The sequence below is a fragment of the Giraffa tippelskirchi genome, chromosome 11 (assembly GCF_054371585.1).
Source record: "Giraffa tippelskirchi isolate mGirTip1 chromosome 11, T2T-mGirTip1v1.2.pri, whole genome shotgun sequence".
Lineage (NCBI taxonomy): Eukaryota > Metazoa > Chordata > Mammalia > Artiodactyla > Giraffidae > Giraffa > Giraffa tippelskirchi.
This window is the reverse complement of record NC_137285.1, coordinates 92348919-92369318: the sequence shown is the minus strand read 5'-3', so window position 1 is coordinate 92369318 and position 20400 is coordinate 92348919. Positions and strand designations below refer to the sequence as shown.

General features: G+C 35.9%; 1 protein-coding gene across 5 annotated transcripts in view; it reads right to left on the bottom strand.

The window, feature by feature from the left end:
* Positions 1-20400, bottom strand: part of CWF19L2 (CWF19 like cell cycle control factor 2) — a 135239-nt gene that overhangs the window by 69904 nt on the left and 44935 nt on the right. For all 5 annotated transcript variants that reach the window (XR_014069176.1, XM_081543218.1, XM_081543216.1 and 2 more), the window contains one exon: positions 13740-14395. Coding sequence is in view for 4 of the 5 variants with exons in the window: in XM_081543218.1 (XP_081399344.1) it covers positions 13740-14395 (656 nt within the window). In the remaining variant the exon portion in view is untranslated. The remainder of the gene's footprint in view (positions 1-13739; positions 14396-20400) is intronic.

Sequence of the window (20400 nt, the reverse complement as noted above, 5' to 3'; positions counted from 1 at the left end):
ATAAAATAGATTAGAATTTAAATTCTACAAGTGAAAATTATACTGGTCAAAATAAAAACTACACTGAATAGGATTAACAGAGATTAGACTGCAAAAGAAAAAAATTAAATTGAAACATTAGTTTCCAATGTGTAACTTCTATATAAAACAAAACACACAGAAAAAAAGAATTTTAGAACAGAAAAGAACAATGGAGAGGTAAAGGACAACCATAAATAGCCTGCCATTCATATTATTGGAGTCTCTGAAATAAATGGGAGACAGAAGAAACAAAGGTCAAAGTTGAATAAATTTAGTGAAAACTAAAAATCCAAGGAGCTTACACAATTCCTAGTACAAAAACAAAACAAGAAAACCACATCAACGCACATCATAATCAAACTGTTCAAAACTAATGACAAAGAGAACAATTTATAACAGCCATAGGAGGGGAAAAAAAGACATTTATGCACAGAGGAAAAATGGAGAGAGCAAATTTCTCATCAGAAACAACATAAGCAAGAAGAGAGTAACTATATCTTTAAAGTACTTCCAATTGTCAACCTAGAATTCTTTATCAAGTCAAAGTATCTTTTTCACTTCAGAGTAATGGAAATAAAAACAAAAATAAACAAAGGGAATCTAATTAAACTTAAAGGCATTTGCACAACTAAGGAAAACTATAAGCAAGGTGAAAAGACAGCCGTCAGAATGGGAGAAAACAATAGCAAACAAAACAACTGACAAAGGATTAATCTCCAAAATATAGAAACAGTTCATGAAGCTCAATATAAGAAAAGTGAACAACTTAATCAAAAGGTGGGCAAAAGACCTAAACAGACATTTCTCCAAAGAAGACATACAGATGGCTAATAAACACATGAAAAGATGCTCAACATCACTCATTATTGGAGAAATGCAAATCAAAACCACAATGAGGCATCCTCTCACATGGGTCAGAATGGCCATCATCAAAAATTCTACAAACAATAAATGCTGAAGAGGGTTTGGCAAAAAGGGAACCCTCTTACACTGTTGATGGGAATGCAAACTTATACAACTACTATGGAGAAGAGTATCGAGATTCCTTAAAAAACTAGAAATAAAACTACCACACAACCCAGCAATCCCACTTCTGGGCATATACCCTGAGGAAACCAGAATTAAAAAAGATATTATCATATGTGAAACAGAACACCATTCCATGTTCGATGCATGTGACAAGGGCTCAGGGCCGGGGCAATGGGATGACCCAGAGGGATGGGATGGGGAGGGAGGTGGGTGGGGGGTCCAGGAAGGGGAACACATGTAAACCCATGGCTGATGCATGTCAGTGTATGGCAGGAACTATTACAATATTGTCAAGTAATTAGCCCCCAACTAAAATAAATAAATTTATAAAATTAAAAAAAAAAAAACAAAAAACTAGAAATAAAACTACCATACAACCCAGCAATCCCACTTCTGGGCATATACCCTGAGGAAACCAGAATTAAAAAAGATGCATGTGCCCCAGTGCACTAGTGCACTGCAGCACTGTCTGCAATAGCAAGGACACGGAAGCAACCTAGATGTCCATTGGCAGATTAATGGATAAGGAAGTTGTGGTCCATATACACAATGGAATACTACTCAGCTATAAAAAGGAATGCATTTGAGTTAGTTCTAATGAGGTGGATGAACCTAGAGCCTCTTATAGAGTAAAGTAAGTCAGAAAGAGAAAGACAAATACCATATGTTAATGCATATATATATGGAATCTAGAAAGATGGTACCAACGATCCTACGTACAGGACAACAAACGAGACACAGACGTAAAAAACAGACTTTTGGACTCAGTGGAGAAAGAGATGGTGGGATGATTTGAGAGAACAGCACTGAAACATATACATTACCATATGTAAAAGAGACAACCAGTGCAAGCTTGATGTATGAAGCAGGGCACCCAAAGATGGTGCTCTGGGACAACCTGGAGGGATCAGCAGGGAGGGAGGGAGGCAGGGGGTTCAGGATGGAGGGGACACATGTATACCTATGGCTGACTCATATTGATGCATGGCAAAAACCACAATATTGTAATTATGCTCCAGTTAAAATAAATTTTTAAAATGTAAAAAAAAAAAAAGGTGAAATGAAGAGACATAAAAAGCTGAAACAATGTTAAAGAAAAGCCTTCAGATAGAAGAAAAATTATACCAAACTGAAATATGGATCAACTCAAACGAAGGAAAAGCAACAGAAATGATGACTACAAGGGTAAATATATACTTGTTTCTTATTACTGAAGTCTCTTTAAGATAACTAAAGAAAAATAATAACAAGAGTTTATAACAAGTATAAGTAAACTGTATGAAAACACTAACAGAAAGGACAGGATGGGGAGAAATGTAAATAAACTACTATCAAGTTCTTAACAGGAGTGGCATAATATCACTTGAAGGAATATAAGCTAAAGATGTATGCTGCTGGGACTGCTCTGGTGGTCCAGTGGTTAAGAATACACCGTGCAACGCAGGGGATGTGGATTCAGTCCCTGGTCAGGAAACTAAGATCCCACGTGCTGTGGGGCAATGCACTGCAACTACTGAAGCTGCATAATCTGGAGTCCGTGTACAACAATGGAAGATTCCACATGCTGCAATAAAAACTGGACACGGCCAAATAAATAAATTGAATATTTTAAAAAATATGTATGCTGTCAAAGCCAAAGAAACCACTGAAAAAAACAAAAAGTACACAACTAAAGAAATGAAATGGAATCATAAAAATAAAAATATTCAATCCAAAAGAAGTCAGAAGAAGAAAAAGAGAACAAAAAATAGATGAAGAGAAAACAAACAGGAAAATTACAGATTCAAATCTAATTATATCACAATATATATAAATGGTCTAAACACCTGAATTAATAGGCAGAAATCATCAAATGGATACAAAAGCAAAACTCAATTACAAGAAATGAACAGTCCATGAAATTCTCCAGGACAGAATACTGGAGTGGGTAGTGGTTCCCTTCTCCAGGGGATCTTCCCAACCCAGGGATTAAACCCAGGTCTCCTGCATTGCAGGCAGATTCTTTACCAGCTGTGTCATCAGGGAAGCCCAAGAATATTGGAGTGGGTAGTCTATTCCTTCTCCAGGGGATTTTCCCAACCCAGGAATTGACCCAGGGTCTCCTGCACTGCAGGCAGATTCTTTACCAGTTGAGCTACCAGGGAAGCCCAACAAGAAATGAACTATAAAGACATAAAGATGTTAAATGTAAAATGAGAGAAAAAGACGTAACATGTTTTAAAACTAGTCAAAAGAAAGCTAATGAGGCTTACTTAACACCAAATTAGACTGTAGAGCAAAAAACATCCCCAGGGACAAAGAAAGTCATTTCATATGAAAAAGAAGTCAATCCATCAAGAGTACAGAGGATCTGTAAAATAAACAAAGAAAAAGTATAGAAGACACCATAAATATTGGGTTGGTCAAAAGGTTCATTCAGGATTTTCCATACAAACGCAAACAAACCTTTCAACCAATCCAATATTTATGCATCAAATAACAGAGCAACAAAATACACAAGGCAAAAACTGACAGAATTCAGAGAAACAGACAAATCTACAATTACAGCTGCTGATTTCAAGACCCAACTCGCAGTACTTGATAGAATAAGTAGAGAGAAAATCAGCAAGGATATGGAAGAACTGAGTAACACTAGCAACTAATAGGACCTAATTGACATTCAGAGAATACTCTACCTAACAACAGAATACACATTCTTTCCAAGTGCATACAAAACATTTTCCAAAATAGACTATATTCTGAGCCATAAAACAAGTCTCAATAAATGTAAAGGGATTCAAGATATACATAGTTCCTGATCACAGTAAAATTAAATTAGAAACCATTAGCAACATATCAGAATTTGCGGGAGGCCGCTGAAGTATTACTTACAGGGAAATTTATAACATTAAATATTGACACTAGAAAAGAAAGTCTCAAATCAATGATACCAGTTTACAACTTAAGAAACTAGAAAAAGAGCAAATTAAATCCAAAGTAAGCACAGCAATAAAAATCAAAGTGGAAATGAGCAAAAAACAAAAACAGTAAACAAATTCAATGAACCCAAAAACTTTTATAAGACAGTAAATCTGATAAACTTCTAATCCGACTGATCAGGGAAAAAAATATATATAAATTACCATATAAATTTGTAATGTAAAGAAGTGACAGGAGCAAAATTATCACACATTTTTCACACTTTACAAAAAGATACCTGGATGGCAAATAAGCACATGAAGAGATGCTCAATATCAACAGTCACTAGAGGAACACAAAACCATGAGGAGACACTGCTACACACACTATAATAGTGAACACTTGAAAGACTGACTATACCAAATTCCAGTAAGAATGAAGAGGAATTGGAAGTCTAATACAATGAAGGTGGTAATGTAAAATGATATAAATATTTAGTAAAATAGCTTGGCAGTTTCTTAAAATTTAAACATATAGTTACCATATGATCCAGCCATTATTCCCTAAGCATTTCCTCAAGAGAAAAGAAAGTATATGTTCATATTAAGGCTTGTACATGAATGTTCAAAGAGGCTTAATTTATTGCAGCCAAAACATGAAAAGATTCTGAACATCCACCAGCAGGTGCATGGAAAAACAAACTGTGGTACAATATATCTACCAATGGTATACTATCCATCAACAAAAAGGTAAGAATTATTCTTTTTTTTTTAATTAGTTTATTTTCTATTTTTTAACTTTACAGCGTTGTATCTGTTTTGCCATACAAAACATATACAGAGCTCAAAATCAAAACTTTAACAACCATATGTGAAAATTATATTTAAATTCTGAACTCCTTTGGAAAAAAAAGAAAGAAATCTGTTAATAGATAGCATCTGAGGTTTTTTTTCAAACATTAATCTGCAGAAATTCCAAAAAAAAAAATCAATGCTACTCACCTGGGTGAAAGGAAAGGCAATGCTATTGTGCTTAGACTAAGAAATATAAAATACTTCTGGTAAAGCACAGTTAGAAAAACCATATTTTTGTTCCCCCTAAAGTTCTTTCAGCCACATTTTTTAAACCAATGCAGTGAGGACATTGTAGTCATCTAAGCTTAGGAGAATATTATTGGTTCTAAATGCTTTTATTGGTTGAGATACTGCCTGGATCATTACATATACTATTTTGTATGGAAAATATTTTTTCAGTAACCTTTTTCAACTTAAATTCAGAGGTATACATCATTTTTATTGTACTGTAAATATAATTTACTTGAATTTCAGGCAATACAATAATATGTCAATAAAAATTTCAATAAACATGAGATGAACAGGAGATGGACTTTTTCAAAGGCACCTGATTTAAGTTTCAAAGAAATATCTCTGATACAAAAACAACCTTCCCTTGTTACTTCATTCTTTGTCACATGAGACCAGATAATTTTCTTTCAAATTTGAATGAATAAAAGAAACAATCTATTTCTTTTTCAATTTCTAAAGATGACTTATAGGAAACATGTGCACACAGAATAATTTTAACACAATGTATTTCAAAGGTTCATTAATATTTTTTTGGTAAAAATAAAATAAGTTTATAGAAATAAAAGAACTTCCTCAATGGCTTGGTGGTAAAGAATCTGCCTCCAATGCAAGAGACACAGGAGATGCTGGTTCTACTCCTGGGTTGGGAAGATCCTCTGGAAGAGGAAATGGAACCCATTCCAGTATTTTTGCCTAAAAAATCCCATGGACAGAGGAGCCTGGCAGGCTAAAGTTCAAGGGCAAGTCAAAACAATGAAGGACATTTCAATTTAATGAGTTGTGTGTAAACCAAATTGTCACAACACTCTTTGTGCATTTATGTGGTTCATATACAAATGAAAAGGAACACCAATATTCTGGGAATCATATGTTAAAAAATACTGACATAAATAGTCATTAAGAAAGAATTTCTGTTTTATACTATGGTAAGAGGACAAAGAGCTTCCATGTCCTCACAACTAGGGCACCTACAAGGCACCGGCAGGGGTACTCAGACATCTGAAGGGAGGGGAGGAACCCCTGCCTAACCAAGCCAGGGGTCAGGCCTGAGCTCCTCTGGTGGGAGCACCAAGTTCAAGCCAACGGACTAAGAGAGAACTTCATGTCCTAGGGAATATTAGTAAGTGTGAAGTCTCTAGAGATCCTCATCTTGGCACCAAATTCTGGCTCTACCCAACTGCCTGCAAACCAGTGCTGGATGTCTCAGGACAAACAACCAGTAAGACAGGTACAGAGTGCCACCCATCAAGGAAAAGAAAAAATGACATGACAAAAAAGTTACTGACAAAGGGACAGGTAAAGAAAACTACAAGACCAAATAAATGAAGAGGAAATAGGCAACCTACTGGAAAAATAATTCAGCATAATAACAGTAAAGATGATGCAAAAGCTCTTGGAAACAGAATGGATACATGGACTGAGAAAATACAAGAAATGTTTAACAAAGACCTAGAAGAACTAAAGAACAACAACAACAAAAATAGATGGAAAGTACAAAAACTGAAATGAAAAAATATACTAGAAGGAATCGATAGCTGTGATAGAAATAACTATGACAGAAAATGAATAAGCGAGCTGGAAAATAGAATGGTGGTGTAAATCACTACCAAGGAGCAGAATAAAGAAAAAAAGAATTAAACAAAATAAGGACACTTTCAGACCTCTAAAACAACATTAAGTGCATCAACATTTGAATTATAGGAGTCCCAGAAAAAGAAGAGAAGGCGCAAGTGTCTGAGAAAATATCTGAACAGACCATAGTCAAAAACTTCCTTAACATGAAAAAAGGAAATAGACATCCAAGTGCAAGAAGGGTAGAGGCCCATAAAGGAAAAACTCAAGCGGAAATACACCAAGACATATATCAAACTAACAAAAATTAAATTCAAAGAAAAAATACAGCAAGGAAAACTAAAAAAAAAAAATTTTCAAAAGGAATCCCCATAAGGTTATAAGCAGATCTTTTCAGCAGAAACTCTGTAGGCCAGAAGGGAATGGCAGGATATATTTAAGGTAATGGAGAGGAAAAACCTGCATCCAAGTTTAATCTAACATGAAAGGATCTCATTCAGATTGGATGGAGAAATCAAAAGCTTTACAGATAAGCAGAAGCTCAGAGAATACAGCATCACCAAATCAGCTTTATAACAAATGCTACAGGAACTTCTCTAGGTGGGAAACAGAGAAGAAGACCTACAAAATAAACCCAAAACAATAAAGAAAATTCTAATACTAAAATACAATCAAAAATTACCTGAAATGTAAATAGATTAAATGCTCTAACCAAAAGACACAGATTGGCTGGATGGATAGAAAAACCAGAACTGTATATATCCTGTCTTCAGGAGACCCACTTCAGACCCAGACACATACAGATTAAAACTGAAGGCATGGAAATCAAAAGAAGTAGCAAAACACATATCAGAGAGACTAGACTTTAGAAGAAAAACTGGAGACTTCTCTGGTGGTTCAGTGGTTAGGAAATCACCAGCCAATGCAGGGGACACAGCTTTGATCCCTGGTCCAGGAAGATTCCACATGCCCTAAGGGCAAGCCCGGGACCCACACCTACTATACTCCCTCCCCCAAAAGCAATTCCTACAGTTGTCTCCCATCACCCACATCCACAGCCATACTCTCCTCTTCTTTAACATCTGCACTCAGGACAATCCTACCTGCATGAGTATACTATATCATACATACATATACACTAACTTTGAATTCCTGCTGAATTATCCCATCTATCATCATTCTATATTTTTAGCTCCTTTCAAACTTGATGCTGTCTTTTCCACTAATATATAAACATATTCAAGTATCTGCACCTTAAAAAATATGGAAGTGAGGGAGGCACTTCACTTAACCTATGTCTCCCACATATACTTTCTATCTCTATTATATCATAATCCACAGTCATACTTTAGTCCATGAAATCTGGCTTATAAATCCTCTTCTACAATGATAGTATTCTTGATTAAGTTGTCAAAGATCTGTATTATTGCCTACCCAAAGGCACATCTTTGTCATTTTTATCAGACTCTTCTCTGTTTTTGAGAAACTTTCATTTTCTCTTCACTTTTCAGTATACAAAGAATCAATCAAGAGACAGCACCCAAGAAGGTATGCAGACTCCAACCAAAACTCACAAGTTTCAAGAAGGTAACTGAAATCTCAGAGGCTTTTAAAAGAGGCAACACTCATGGTCGTAAAGTTTGTACTCCAAACATTGCTTTTTTTGTTGTTTTGACGGGGTTGTGGAGAGGGTATAGTTTCTAACAGGATTGTTTATTAGTATTGAAATGTAGATCAGGATAAATATGATGATACACAAGAATTCTGAGTATCTCTGGCATTTTCAATATTACCAGATAATTCAACACACAAAAGAACAGTAATAGGTAAAAAATAAAGACATTACAATGAAAGTTGTTGGGCATCAATGACTGAAGAATATATTATTGTTAATATCACAGCAAAGACACTGCTCTGCAACAAACAGCAGGGACAGACTCTTCCATTTATAATGGAAGACTCTCATTTATAATGGCAAGCATATGCTCTGGAAAAAACATCACCATGGCATCTGCAACTATCCTATAAAAAGAAAAATGTACAAGCATTTCTCATTTTCTAGGGTTACTGCTATATTTCAAAAGCCCTCTTTAAAATTATTTTCTGAAAAGCAAATCCTATTTTCCCATTTAAATGTACTCTTCTTACAACACACATCCATATACCGACACACACCCACAACAAACTCTGGCTCAAACTTTTGAGGAAAATGTAATTTAAAAAGTTCAATCCAATGACATTTCAGAAACCTTGAGTATACTGTAATTATTCTTTGCCTGCTGACAGTGTTCATAGATCCCATCCCTTTAATTCTTTTCTTACCACTTATTCTCAAATTTTCTCCCCTAAGGATCTCATGACTATACTCAAACACGTCAGAACTTGGTATCCTTCTCTTGTCCTCCTAGGCTATCACAGAAAACTCTGCCAAGGTTTTTAACCTTTGTAACCTTATGTAATATTTTGTATTATATAAAATGAGTTAGATCCTGATATTAACATAGATAAAATCTAAATTAAAGACATCACGTTAGTTTTGCTCATACTGTGTACTACTCTAGGTTTCAAACTTTTGAAAATATATTAGCTAATATATTTCCCAATAAAACAGAATTATATACAAGCACATTTTATTTCTAAGAATAAAAATCTTAAAATTATTAATCACATGGGCCACTGTTAGAGGATGTTTTCCAGCTACTTCAGGGCCTAAAATCAACAAAGGAAAAGAAGGATAAATCTGATCACCATAAGAATGAATGAAGGGACTTCCCTGGTGGTCCAGGGGCTAAGACTCTGCACTCCCAATGCAGGGGGCTGGGGTTCAATCCTTGGTCAGGGAACTATATCCCACATGCCACAGCTAAGACCTGGCACAGTCAAATAAATAAATAAATATATTTTTTTAAAAGAAAGAATGAAAGAATAGATGAAAGGAGAAAAGAAAGAGGAAATCTAAAAAGGAGAAAAAGTTAAACATATCACATGACAACTGTAAAAATGCTCTTAAAACACCCTCAAAAAGTAGGCAAAATATATGACTGCTGCTAAGTTGCTTCAGTCGTGTCCGACTCTGTGCAACCCCATAGATGGCAGCCCACCAGGCTCCCCCATCCCTGGGATTCTCCAGGCAAGAACACTGGAATGGGTTGCCATTTCCTTCTCCAATGGATGAAAGTGAAAAGTGAAAGTGAAGTCACTCAGTCATGTCTGACTCTTCGTGACCCCATGGACTGCAGCCTACCAGGCTCCTCCGTCCATGGGATTTTCCAGGCAAGAGTACTGGAGTGGAGTGCCATGACTAGCTAATAAAATAAAATTAAAATTAAATAACATTTATAAAAATAAGCCAAACTTCACTCATACTTACATGCAAATCAAAGAAAGTTGCTATTCCTTAAACGTACCTATGGCAAACATTAAAAACCTCAATAATACTACAAGCAAGGAAGAGAAAAGTCATTCTCATATATGACTGGTAAGAGTGTAAACTGGTTGCTGCTGCTGCTGCTGCTAAATCGCTTCAGTCCTGTCCGACTCTGTGCGACCCCATAGATGGCAGTCCACCAGGATCCCCCGTCCCTAGGATTCTCCAGACAAGAATACTGGAGTGGGTTGCCATTTCCTTCTCCAATGCATCAAAGTGAAAAGTGAAAGTGAAGTAGCTCAGTCGTGTCCGACTCTTCATGACCCCATGGACTGCAGCCTACCAGGCTCCTCCATCCATGGGATTTTCCAGGCAAGAGTACTGGAGTGGGCTGCCATTGCCTTCTTCGGTAAATTGGTTAGTACAACGAAATATATAAATACAATCCACTCCTTGGAATTTATTTTACAGCTATATTTATCTTGTATGCAAAAATACATGTACAAAACTATTCACTGCAGCATTATTTAGAGCAACATGCTACAAACTACCTAAAGCCCAACAAAACAAAACTGATGAGAAATACTAGCTTATCTCTGAGGTTTACAACAGAATAGTAAAGAGACTTTAAAATGAAAAGAAAGCACATACTCATGGGCTGGTGAGGAAAGATCTTTAAGATACACTGACTAAAAAGAAACAAGACTCAGATCAGTACAGGCATCTGCTGGTGTATCCCAGGGCCCTCTGAAGACCCAACATCTGCAGATGCTCAAGTACCTTATGCAAAACGGCAGTCAGCCCTTTTGTATCCATGGGATTTACATTAATCAACCATGAATTGAAAATGCTTAGGAAAAAAATTTCAGAAAGTTTAAAAAACCAAAACCTAATCTGCAGAGAGTTGGCAACTATTGACACTGCATTTACACTGTATTTACAACGATTTACATAGTATTTACATTGTACTGGGTGTTAAAAGTAATCTATAGATGATTTAAAGTATATGAAAGAACATATGAAGGTTGTATGTAAAAATACTATGCCTCTTTATATAAAGTACTTGAACATCCCTGGATTCGGGTATCTGTTAGTGTCCTGGAACCAACCTCCTGGTGGATAACAAGAGATGACTGCAATTATAAGTTATCTCTTGTGCAAAGGTCACAGGCCCAGAAAATGGACCAGTGTTACATACAGTTGCCAGAAAAAACACAAGATACCAAGTTAAATTTTAATTTCAGGTTAAAAAACTTTTTTAGTTTAAGTATGTCCAAACATTTTTATTGCTAAATCTGGCAACCCTAGTTATATAACATTGTGCAAGTCACAACTTTAGTTGCCTCAGTTTCTGCATCTGGAAAATTCCTGGGTCAGTCTATGATTTCTTCTAGTTCTAAAATCAGTTCTATGATTTTTTTTTTTTAGTTCTAAAATTCGCAGGTTTTAAAGCTCCCTAGAATTCTGGCATTTTATAAAAAATTCAACATATACCCAGGATAAAGTTCAGACAAATGAACAACTTCTAATAATCCTTCACTGAATCCTTCCAATCCCTGAAAACAGGCATTCTTCAAGGTCCTATTCTTGGTTTCTTACTTCATACCATCTACATGCTCAAGAATTCTTTTTTTTGTTTCACATATATGTGGATAATTTCCCTCTCCAGTCAACTATGAAATTAACAGAAAGCTTCAAAATATCTGTAACATCAAAATTAACACAGCTAACAAAGAATAGTCTTCTGACCAAAACATAAGCTTTTAGTGAGTGCCTGTATTACAGTGTATCTATCAGAAGCTTACGACACAACAGCCTAACATGAATCAATTACAGAACCAAAAGTAATACTGACAATATGAGACTGCTTGCGTGCTCTTCTCAGCAGCAGTCCCAGAAGTAAATACCCACAGATTACCCAACTGTTAAGCCAGTCCTAGTGATATCAGGAAATAAGAGCTTCATCCCACTTCTACATGTTTCTAGCAACTGGGACTGGAGATGGTCTACCTTCTAGAGTACCTGGAATGAAACCTGGACAATTATATACGTAGGCAGCCTTAGACACTCTCTAAACCCTGCCGTGTTTATCCAGTCAATACAACTGAATTTCTCCTTTCATTTCTTAGGAACAAAGCCTTGTTTTGAACCAGAACCCATCTGACTGGGCCTCCCTTCATTCAGTCTAGATTTTGCCAGCTTCCCTCCCTTCCTTCTACTGAAAGCTACACACCAGGCTCTATAATCTACAGCTTCAGATGAAGTAACTAACAAAAGTGATTTACCAGACTCAGGACCCCAAACCACAAAGCTTATAACTACTGCCACCAATGAATTCTATTACTTCCTAAAATCTCTTCCTTTAGTGTCCCATTCATTTGGTGGTACTTTAAAACATATTTTAACGATCATTCAAGTACAGGTTAGTTATTATCCTTTGGATACACATTTTCTACTTATGGCTATCTCAAATAGTGTCAACCCTATGGCTAAATCAAGTTTCCTAGGTTTGACCCACTGAACCTAGGTTTCCTGACTGAATAACTCAGCCCTATATACAAGTGCTACAGGGACAAGAATAATAAAAGCAGTTAGTGTACTGATTTTTCTAATCATTATATGTACAATCACTATCTTAACTATATTTTGCTTTCAAAACTCTAACATTAGCTTTAAAACCTGTCAACTATCAAAGCGGATTTCCTTCTCTGAAAAACAACCACCAAAATTCATGCTTCCCTCTGCAAGTTCTTTCACATATCTCTTTCATTTCATATTTGGGCTATGGCAGCATATTTTCCTTCAGTCTCCCAGACCTCCAGTAGGCACGCAATATTGACAGTTATGATGTGTGCTTAAATATGCATGAATTTCCTTTGAAAGTAATATGGCAGTACTAACGAAATCTGACCAACATAGACAGCATATTAAAAAACAGAGACATTGCTTTGCCAACAAAGGCCCGTCTTGTCAAAGCTATGGTTTTTCCAGTAGACATATATGGATGTGAGAGTCGGACTATAAAGAAAGCTGAGCTCTGAAAAACTGATGCTTTTGAACTGTGGTGTTAGAGAAGACTTTTGAGAGTCCCTTGGACTGCAAGGAGATCAAACCAGTCCATCCTCAAGGAAATCAGTCCTGAATATTCACTGGAAGTACTGATGCTGAAGCTGAACACCAATACTTTGGCCACTTGATAGGAAGAACTGACTCACTTGAAAAGATCCTGATGCTGGGAAAGATTGAAGACGGGAGGAGAAGGGGACGACAGAGGATGAGATGGTTGGATGGCATCACCAACTCAATGGACATGAGTTTGAGTAAGTTCCAGGAGATAGTGAGGGACAGGGAAGCCTGGCGTGCTGCAGTCCATGGGGTCGCAAAGAGCTGGACACGACTGAGCGACTGAACTGAACCGAACTGAACAAAATCTACTAAAATATTTCATGTAGCATATCCATTTAGAAGAACTATTAAAGTCATTTAGCTTTATAGATTGCAAAAAAGCAAGAAATTTTGAGGAAATATTCACTACTGAATTCATCTTTCAGCTTTTTGTTAAATAAGCTGAAACAAAATACAATATATAAAATGAAACTACTGAACTGTTAAAGGTGCATATCTTACCTCTTACATCGAATTTAAGAAACAAAAAATCATAACTCACATCTACCCAGTAACTGATGCTCTTAAAGTACACCTCAGTGTCTTGAATCTTCTGGACCTTAGTATTCATTTATCGGTTTAGAAAACAAATGACAGAATACCTGGCAAGCGAAGACTTTGTATCCTGCAGATGTTCTTTGGTCACAGAGTCATCTCTCAAGCCTTCCTCCTGTGATTTTTCTCTCACATCTTCTGAAATATATCCATGGTCAACACTGTGACTGGTTTCTAGTGGTTTTTGATGTGAATGTTTCCTGTCTCCTCTCCCAAACTGACTCCAGCATGATAAACTTTCTTCACTGTTCTCTGTGGATTTTCGAAAACCGCAATGCACAGAATCTTGAGGGACTACTGCTGAAGACGAACTCGATGGTTCAAAATTTCTGTCCTTGCTATGAAATGACACTTCTTCATCATCAGAGGGTCTTAAGAACTTAGGTCTTAAATTTACATGAGAAGAAAATTCTTGATTTCTCCTTGGACTGGGTTCTCTTCTACATGTTTCTGAAAATGCAGATCTACCATCTTTTTCATCACCATGAAACTTATCTTTAGTGATATTGCTTGCAATATCTGTTGTATTATATCTATCTCTTGAACTTTTATTATATTTTACCAAGTCTGATTTTCTACTTTCTTGACTACTTTGTGCTCTATCCGAGTATGTTGGTTTCTTCCACCGTTCTCGTCTACAATCTTCTTTCGTAAATGCAGCTTTTTCAGCCTCTTTTAATTTCAACTGAAATATTTCCATTGACTAGAAAGGAGGAAAAATTCAACAAGATATTTAAAATTAAAAACAGCTCAATGACTTGTACTCCATATGCTACTGTGTCATGATACATTGTCATGTAGTACAATGAAAGAAAAACCTAAAAAGGGGGAATGAAAGACCCATACAATCATCTTAAATGACATAAGCTGAAATATGTCCCCCCTAGAAAGTCATATGTTGAACCTCTAACCCCTAGAACCTCAGAAAGTGACATTTGTAGAAAGGATCTTTAAAGAGGTGATTAAGTTAAAATGAGGTCACTGGGTTAGGCCTTAATCCAGTATGACTGATATCCTTGTAATCAGAAGACATGAGGACAGGCAAAGAGATGAGCACACACAGAGAAAACGCCATGTGAGGACAGAGCTAGAAGACAGACATTTATGAGTTAAGAAGAGAGGCCTCAGAAGAAACCAAACCCTCTAACATCTTGATCTTGAACTTCCATTCTCCTGAACTGTAGGAAAATAAATTTGTTGTTTAAGCCACCCAGTCTGTGGAACTGTGCGGTGGCAGCCAGAGCAAAGAAACACATCGCTATAAAATGAGTCTTTTTAAAAATATGAATAATCAATGAAAAATTACCAAATAATAAAAAAATTCTGAGAGCACAAAAGAAGCCATTTAGACCAAATGCCCAGCACTAAAACAAAACAGAATTCAGAAAACAGTAAAGACATAATATTTTAAAAGGTTATTTCCTACTGTCAGTGAGATTCAAGATGTTACTGCGTTGCTAAAACAAAACAGACTCCTATGAAAAGAAGAGCAGTTCAAGAACAAGAAAGACATAAATAAAACTATGTTCAAAGATAGGCAAGTAGTGAGTAGAACAACAGAAAGTGCTGAATCCGAATCTGTGATCTCAACACTAGCCTAGGAATTTGCTATACTTAGGAAAAGATGGTAAACAAATATAAATTATAAAGAAAAGACACATGGACAATTAATTCTACAGAACATGCATACACTTTCAGATGGAAAAAGCAAAGATAGTAGAAGCATTAACAAAAAAATTTCCCCATCTAATTTTCTAGATCCAAAGGTCTCATCCAACAGCCTTTGGGGAGGGAAGAAAGTGAAGCATACAGAAACTCATACATAAAAAATCCTGAGTCTCAAAATTCGTGCAGAAAATAAATTTTTCACAAAGATCAGATCAGAGGAAGGAGTGAATGTGAACAAGTAAACAAATGGGAGTCAGGTAAACAACATTCTGCCAACAAAGGAAAGAAGTTAAGACTGTTATCAACTTTTCACTAAGTGCTAGAAAATACTGAAGTGAAGATGAAATTTTAATTCTATTTAATATTTAATTCTAAATAAAGAATTCAACTCAGTCAAATTATCCTTCCTTGACATGTACAAAAGAAAGGCATTTTTCCAAAATGGAACATATCAGGAAGTACATTACTTACTAATTCTAGGGGAGAAATTACTCAGTATCATTAAGCCAAACCATAAATGAATTAGGGCAGATATCTTTGAAAAAAGGATTTAAGGCTATAAACTAAATGGCAAATGTAATGGTTAAGTCTAAATAATTGTTCTTACAGTTGTGAAGAATACAATTGTCAAGAATAATATGCATATTTTTAAAACTTATAGTAAACCGTAATTAAAATTTCAAAATATTTCCATAAAATCTGAGAGTTGAGACGGAAACTCAGTATCTTAGACTAGGCAGAGATAATCCATTATATTTTATTTTTTCAAACTGTTTTAAAAATCCAGGTTTAACATGTTTCTTAAATTAAATGACAATGTGAACAGAATGAAAATGATGGCAATAGAAGGGAGATATTTTCGTAATTTAAGCATTGTGTCACAGGCAACTTTTTTCTTTCCTGGTGATACATAAATTAATGATGTCTTTATAATTAGCAGCTTCTTAAATTCAATAAAATATGGTAATAACAAAAACAGTAGCTGACATAATTTATCCAGTGCTTATTGTACTACATTTTTTGAATCATTTAAATGGGGTCTACATATAATGTCTAGGTTCAAATTTATTCATGAACTTTGCAATCTTGGTTATTTAAACTCTGCTTCAGCTTCCTCATTTACTAAATAATGGTATAATTGTGGGTATTAAATAAATTAAATTATACATGAAGTATTGTAACAGTAGCTGGCAGATGAAAAGCATTCAAATTATTATTAGTACTCACAACAATTCTATGAGATTGATACTAATAATCGTGTTTTTAAGATGAAAAATAAAAATGAAGCACATAGCAGGAGTAACAAACTTGATATTGAAATTCAAGACTACACAGAGACCGTGTTTAACTGTTATGCCAAAATGCCTTAAGCTGTTTGATTCTTAACTGTCCTAGAGAATTAAGAAATTATATAAAACTTCAAAGTTCCAAAAATAAACTTATAATAAACCTTAAACAATAAAAAGGAAACTAAATATATATAAAGATATAAATGCAAAATAAAATATTAACAAATTTAATTCAGTACTATATTAAAGTAAATGCCATGATCAAATAGGAGTTAAAGAATCCAAGAAAGGTCCGAAATTAGGAAATATGTTCAAACAATTCATCTCATTAACAAAATAAAAAAATAGTATTATCTCAAAGGATATCAAAACAGTTATTTCATAAAACTTAGGTACCCACTCCTAACTTAAAAGCAAAAGCAAATTAACAAAAAAGCACCTTTGAATAAACTGTGGATGCAAAGATACTTTTTAAACATGACAATCTTCATCTTAAATGCAGTTAAACACAGAAGAAAGATGTTTATATCAAAGTTCTAAGATTCTATTTCAAGAATACAAGAAGTTTAAATATTGTAATATTGAGCAGGAAAAAGTAATCAACATTTCCACGTAACTATTTTCCCAGATAAGCCAGTTTAAAAGAGCTATAGATTTAATGACATGAGTTTAAAAAAAATGGGCAGACTAACACCAGGCAAGCCAGAAAACATAAAGGAAGAAAGATTCAACATACAGTTGAAAAAACTAAAAAATATATTAGGGATATATATGTAACAACAAATGGAGAAATATACTGAAAAGAGTAAATAAAAATTAGAATTGATGAATAACCAGTATTTTAGGATGAGATAATTCAATATCGTTGTTCAGTCACTCAGTCATGTCTGATTCTTTGTGATCCCAGAACTGCAATATGCCAGGCTTCCCTGTATTTCACCATGTCCCGGACCTTGCTCAAACTCATGTCCACTGAGTCGGTGATGCTATCCAACCATCTCGTCCTCTGTCATACTCTTCTCCTGCTGCCTTCAATCTTTCCCACCATCAAGGTTTTTTCTAATGAGTCTGTACTTTGCATCAGGTGGCCAAAGTATTACAGCTTCAGCTTCAGTATCAGCCCTTCCAATGCATATTCGAGGTTGATTTCCTTTAGGATTGACTGGCTTGATCTCCTCGCAGTCCAAGGGACTATCAAGAGTCTCCTCCAACACCACAGTTCAAAAGCATCAATTCTTCAGCGATCAGCCTTCTTCACGGTCCAATTCTCACATCCGTACGTGACTACTGGAAAACCCATAGCTTTGACTATCCAGACCTTTGTAGGCAAAGTAACGTCCCAGCTTTTTAACACACTGTCTAGGTTTGTCACTGCTTTTCTTCCAAGTAGCAAGCGTCTTTTAATTTCATGGCTGGAGTCACCATCTACAGTGATTTCGGAGCCCCGGAAATAAAGTCTGTCCTCACTGTTTCCACTGTTTCCCCATTTATTTGCCAGGAACTAATGGGACCCAATGCCACAATCTTAGTTTTTGGAACATTTGAGGTTTAACCCAGCATTTTCACTCTCCTCTTTCATCTTCATCAAGAGTCTCTTTAGTTCCTCTTTGCTTTCAGCCATAAGGGTGGTGTGATGTGTGATATGATATCTGAATATCTTGAGGTTATTGATATTTCTCCCAGCAGTCTTGATTCCAGCTTATCCCAACCGGCATTTCTCATGATGTACTCTGCACATTAAGTTAAATGACCAGGGTGACAATATACAGCCTTAATTGTACTCCTTTCCCAATTTTGAATCAAAATTGGGAAGTCCGTTGTTCCACATCTAGTTCTAACTGTTGCTTCTTGACTTGCATACAGGTACCCCAGGAGACAGGTAAGGTGGTCTGGTATTCCCACATCTTGAACAACTTTCCACAGTTTGTTGTGATCCACACAGTCAAAGGCTTTAATGTAGTCAATGAAGCAGAAGTAGATGTTTCTCTGGAATTCTCTTGCTTTCCTATGATCCAATGGACGTTAACAATTTGATCTCTGGTTCCTCTGCCTTTTCTAAATTCAGCTTGAACATGTGGAATTTCTCGGCTCATGTACTGTTGAAGCCTGGCTTGGAGAATTTTGAGCAATGCTTTGCTAGCCTGTGAAATAAGTGCAATTGTGCAGTAGTTTGAACATTCTTTGGCATTGCCTTTCTTTGGGATTGGAATGAAAACTGACCTTTTCCAGTCCTGTGGTGACTACTGAGTTTTCCATATTTGCTGGCATACTGAGCACAGCACTTTCAGAACATCATCTTCTAGGATTTCAAATCACTCAGCTGGAATTCCATCACCGCCACTATCTTTCTTCGTAGCAATCTTTCCTAAGGTCTACTTGACTTCGCATGCCAACATGTCTGGCTTTAGGACAGTGATCACACCATCGTGGTTATCTGGATCATTAAGACCTTTTTTGTATAGTTCTGTGTATTGTTACCACCTCTTCTTAATATCTTCTGCTTCTGTTAGGTCCATACTGTTTCTGTCCTTTATTGTGCCCATCTTTGCATGAAATGTTCCCTTGGTATCTCTAATTTTCTTGAAGAGATCCCCAGTCTTTCCCATTTTATTGTTTTCCTCTATTTCTTTGCATTGTTCATTTAGGAAGATTTTCTTATCTCTCCTTGCTATTCTTTGGAACTCTGCATTCAGATGGGTATATCTTTCCTTTTCACCTTTGCCTTTCGCTTCTCTTCTTTTCTCAGCTATTTGTAAGGCCTCCTCAGACAACCATTTTGCCTTTTTGCACTTCTTTTTCTTGGGGATGGTCTTGATCACTGCCTCCTCTACTATGTTATAAACTTCTGTCCATAGTACTTCAGGTTCTTGATTAGTGAACAAATGATAAAAAGCAAAGAAAAAATTTGCTTACCAATCACAGTAGCACAGACTATAAAATATAATACTACTATTGAAAATCAGAGGGAAAAAAGTCATTTTATTGAGTATAATTCCTTCAACCTTTCTATAGAGAAATTCTGCAATATATATCTCACTGTAAGTAGCTATATCCTTTAATTGGCAATTTCACTTTTAGTAATTCTTTTAAGAGAATAACCAGGTAAGTACACAACATTCATTGGAAAAGATGGTCACCACAGTGCTGTGTAACAGGGAAAAAAATAAAAACACATAAATATCTCTCCACTAACAAATAATAATGGATTGTTGTTCCAGTCGCTAAGTCATGTCCAACTCTTTGCGACCCCATGGACTGCAGAATGCCAGGCTTCCCTGTGCTTCACCATCTCCCAGAATTTGCTCAAACTCATGTCCATTGAGTAGGTGATGCCACCTAATCATCTCATCTTCTGCCGTCCCTTTCTCCTCCTCCCTTTCCCAGCGTCAGGGTCTTTTTCAATAAGTCAGAACCTTGCATCAGGTGGTTAAGGTATTGAAGCTTCAGCTTCAGCAGCAGTTTTCCCAATGAATATTCAAGGATGATTTCCTTTAGGATTGACTGTTTTGACTCTCTGCAGTCCAAAAGACTCTCAAGAGTATTCTCCAGCACCTTCGAAAGCACCAATTCTTCAGCACTCAGCCTTTTTTATGGTCCAACTCTCACATCCATACATGACTACTGGAAAAACCATAGATCTGATTACATGGATCTTTGTCAGCAAAGTGATGTCTCTGCTTTTTAATACACTGTCTAGGTTTGTCTCTGCTTTTTAATACACTGTCTAGGTTTGTCATAACTTTTCTTCCAA